Genomic DNA, 4585 nt, shown 5'->3' on the forward strand with positions numbered 1-4585 from the left:
TAGGCATGTGAATAGGTTTAAGTAGTTTCTGCAGTTTGGTTTGTCGTTATTAGTAAAATCTACTCCTCCGTCCCATAATATAAGAGTGTAGGGAGTAGTTTGCTAACCAGGGCATTGACTTTTTCCTATAGCTACTTTTGCACAACGTATATTTTATAAAACAAGCTTAGCATCATACTGTTCAACAACTACCTAGCAGATTACATGATTACTGCAATTCTCAACCTAAGAATGCAGCTAATAGACAGTATATTAGCAAAATGTAATTCAGATTATGTACAAAAATATGATGCGGTTGTGTTGTTTCAAAATTGGCATCAACCATATATCCAATGTATTGCTTATTTACGGTAATATGCTAGCACTACAACCGTGTTAACCGAGAAGCCATATGTACCGAACCGAATTAGCCTATGCACCTGTCTCTTTGCCTAGTTTAACTGTTGCAGAAATCCCCATAACCAGCTACTTCCATGGTACGGACGAGCTAGACAGCTAGCACACATGCTGGACACAACACAAGGAAGGAACCAAACAACATATGTGCCTTTAACACGCAGCAGCATAAAAGCGTGCATGCAACATTTCCCCTACTACTGTTGGACAACGCGTCACCTAATTCCGCAAATTTTACAACGTATTTGCCGACAAAAAAACCCTGATATACCAACATTACAACCAACTATTGTCCCTGTATCATTTCTATTCTGCTACTCATCTCTGCCATATACAGAAGTACAGGTCATTCTTTTTCTTGTTTTGTTGCCATGTCCGCAAACACCTAGGCAGTCCCTGCTACTTCACTGCAGCAGGACGCGGAAGAGGCCCGGCTGTGCCTGCGTGTACTGAAGGCCGTGCTCCAGGAGGTACTGCTCGATGGCGGCGGTCAGCCTCGCAGGGGTACGGGGGTTAGAGATAATGATGGCCTGGAGCCGGCGGCCCGTGGAACGGGCGATCTTCCTCCGGTTGTTGAGTTCGTTGTTCAGGACGTGCATCGCCTCACTTGCATGAAGACCACAAAGATCGATCGCGGGATTCTGCTCCTGGATGAGGCCTTGCAACTCTGGCATCTGGAATCTGGTGAAGGCAATCAAGAGAATATTAGCCAACAACTCGTTTACCATTTAGTAATCTAGAGAGAGAGATCATGATGTGAGAATCATTTCACAACCGAGCATCGTGGTTGATTCATTTGCGGGGTACTGGACTACGATATAGTAGATGGGCAGTGACTGGCACTGATTTATTAAGTAATAATATTAAGCAATAGCATTGACTGTGACTCAAAAGGAGGTATACAGCATACTCCATAATGGTACACAAATGATCTGGCTGGTATTGTAGAATTTCAAGATCTTAAACTTTAAACTTCAATGCAAGCTACCCATACAAGTTGAATTATACTCCCTCCGTTTCTAAATATAAGACCTTTTAGAGATTTCAATATGGACTACATACGGATGTATATAAAACATATTTTAGAGTGTAGATTCACTCGGTTTGCTCCATATGTAGTTCCTATTGAAATCTCTAAAAGGTCTTATATTTAGAAACGGAGGGAGTAATATACAGAACATATTATTTTGATAATATATGAACAATTTCTTATCTTAAACAGCATTCAAATAAAACAGGTAAGTTTTCAGATAATAATAATGCATGCAAACCAAGTACTCCCTCCGTTCCTAAATATAAGTCTTTCTAGAAATTCCAATATGGACTACATACAGAGCAAAATGAGTGAATCTACACTCTAAAATATGTCTATATACATCCCTATGTAATCCATATTGAAATCTCTAAAAAAGACATATTTAGAAACGGAGGGAGTATGTTTAAAGAAAATCTTCTATTGTTCACTCACATAAAAAGCCCAAGCACTGTATGCTCACCAAGAAGAAAGCCTGGTGTGGCATTTTGAATTATGCAAAATTATAGACATAACAGTTTGTATGTGCAGACGTGTTCATTCTTACACAAGATAACATTATCGGAACATATATAAATGTGACTCAAAAAATGTGAGATGGAGGAAATTAGTGCTGACCTCTGTTGATATATATTTTCTCTAGCCTTCTCCTGAGCTAATCTGCTTTGGATAGAGTACAGCTCCTTAATATTTAGTTCCTTTGCTAAAGGATTGCCACCAGTTAGAAAAGCTTGTCTATCCTGCTAAAAAAAATTAGACAGCAGCACTGTGAGCAAACATAACCACAAGTTGAGAAAACAGTGCTCGCAATACAAGATATATTTCGAGAGGCCGCTATTGAAGTGGTGTAAAAATCAGAGTATTTTAGATTCTGTGCGGTCCTTGTATGACCAACAGCAAACACAAAATAAAATGTTCATAGGAAATTGGTCCATATAGCATAGCTCCAGAACACACTAACAAAAACTCTCTTCCTATGAGATGTAGTTTTACTGGCAGTGAGTTCATTTTAAATGCCATGAACAACTATAGTTTCCAGGTCTAGGTTCCTGTAATTGTTACTACATGGTGAGTGACGACCATCAGTTCATACTGCAGTAGAATAAAAGATGCTACTAAAAAATTATGGTAGTAATTAAATTATGTGCATTATCACTACTATACTACTTTCACTAACATAAAATTACCATATATACTCACAATAACTACGGCTCAATTCCAACAATCTGGTTTCCAGAGTAGTATATCTACCTGTTCAAGAAGTGCATGTCTTAGACTTGCAAAATCATGAACTTCATCCTTTTCCAAAAACATGTTAGCTGTCATAAGAAAATTCAAACAATAAGGCAACTAGGCATCTGTGCTGCCACAGGTTCATAAAAAAAACATGTATCATAATTCAAGAACACTACCCGTAGCATCTGTGTCGAGCCAAGTTTGTCCCGTTTGAACTCCAGCAATGTTTTGCAGTGTGTTGTTTGAGAGCATATCATGATTACCATTGTATGAGCCAGCCAACAGATGAGAGCCTCTGCTTGAACCAAGACTAGTAACAGGCAAATTAGTTGTCTTGTACCTCCCCCTTGGAGAATCTAGGGATAAATGTTCCCTGCCAGCTGAAGGTGAAATTATATCATCTGTGAGTATGGCTGAATGAGATCTGTATGGACTGTTCGGCAGACCAAAAGCCTCTTTGTTATAGTTGGCAAGACCATTTTGAGCATATGATACTGGTGATGGGGGACTTGAATGTCCAAATGACAGTGACCTGAGATTCTGATTGAGTCGTCCATCAACTTTATTCTGCTATTGAACATATTGTAGTATTAAACAAGTGTTTCAAGTAGATTTCATGCAGGTAAACAATACTACCTCCATGCCAAAATATATGACATCTTGGTAGGCTACTTTAGCCTACCAAAACATCATATATTATGGCACGGAGGTAGTAGACTGTAGCTATTGCCATCAAATATTCCAAAGTAACCAATACAAAAATCATCAGAAAATATGGCGTATGCAGTTTTGTTAACCCACAGGCAGATCAGATACTTTGTGGATAACAGACATTTGACCACAAAACTGGCAGTGAGATCACAAAATATATTTGTTAGCTATGGTTTCTTAAAACTATGGTTGGACTGAATAAAATAGCAGATTTTATCAGGAGATTGACCTCAGAAGAAAACAATTAAACTATGTTCCGTACATTCTAGCGTATACACCCTAACTTGATTGGTTTGAACTAATAGGGTATGATACCTGAAACGGAGAATTAACACCGTTATATAGTTATCGATACAAAATAAGAGTTATAAGTCAGTTTCTTCTAAAATGGAATGGCTCCATAGATAATCAGAGTGATCTGTTGTAGTCACTGTAAATACAAGTCATCCTAGTTTGTGGGCTTCATAGGAAGTCCAACGAAATGCAAGTAATCCTATGAGACCCACCACAACATGTTTGGTGAGACTGATGCATCAATTGCACAGTAGTGTATCTACCACAGAACATGATATTTTCTTTTTTATCAGTGGCTTGCAGTCTTGTACACACCAAGTGAAAGTGCCTATTAGTTGTTGCAACTGAGAACATAAAGAATTCACCAAGTTTTACATTGCTTTCATATCATTACTCAAATAACTCATACAATACGTAGTCTCACAATATATACTCGTTTTATATATATAGCTTAGTGCAGATACCATGGTAGACTAGTTTCTGTTCTAAGACGGTGTTTAGTTGCTTGCCACAATTTGCAACACATGAGTTAGGCATGTTTGACTTTCTTAGGCCAGTGTCTGGATCTTTGCCAAACTTGTAGCACACTACACCATTACAGCACCGTACCTCACATGCCATAAATATAATTTATTGCCAAATCTTGCCACTTGCAGGACAGATGGCCATGACACAATTGTCGGTTGCCAAAAAATTTGCATAAAAATATGGCAACGGGTAGAAGCAACCAAAAAGGTCAGAGACACATGAGATCCCTATTGCTTGTAATCGATTACGACATCAAATTGAATATGCATTCGTGACTAGGGAGTGAAAGTCCTAGGCTCCTAGCTGTACAAACCAAAGGTTGAATAAGGAACTAGGAATCGCAATACATGCAAAACTTGACAAGTAAAACCATAAGCGCGGGCAACA

At 38.5% G+C, this 4585-nt stretch overlaps 1 protein-coding gene across 4 annotated transcripts in view; it reads right to left on the reverse strand.

The window, feature by feature from the left end:
* Nucleotides 1–527: 527 nt before the first annotated feature.
* Nucleotides 528–4585, reverse strand: part of LOC123084712 (polyadenylate-binding protein-interacting protein 7) — a 7386-nt gene continuing 3328 nt past the window's right edge. Inside the window, exons 4-7 of one of the 4 annotated variants that reach the window (XM_044506205.1) lie at nucleotides 2842–3235; nucleotides 2681–2748; nucleotides 2048–2169; nucleotides 528–1077 (exon numbers count right to left, since the gene is read on the reverse strand). In XM_044506205.1, coding sequence (XP_044362140.1) covers nucleotides 801–1077; nucleotides 2048–2169; nucleotides 2681–2748; nucleotides 2842–3235 — 861 coding nt within the window. In that variant the 3' untranslated portion in view covers nucleotides 528–800. Of the gene's footprint in view, nucleotides 1078–2047; nucleotides 2173–2680; nucleotides 2749–2841; nucleotides 3236–4585 lie in introns of all 4 variants that reach the window. The other 3 variants (XM_044506203.1, XM_044506206.1, XM_044506204.1) reach the window with 3 other exon arrangements.

This window comes from Triticum aestivum, chromosome 4A (genome assembly GCF_018294505.1).
Source record: "Triticum aestivum cultivar Chinese Spring chromosome 4A, IWGSC CS RefSeq v2.1, whole genome shotgun sequence".
In the NCBI taxonomy this organism is placed as follows: domain Eukaryota; kingdom Viridiplantae; phylum Streptophyta; class Magnoliopsida; order Poales; family Poaceae; genus Triticum; species Triticum aestivum.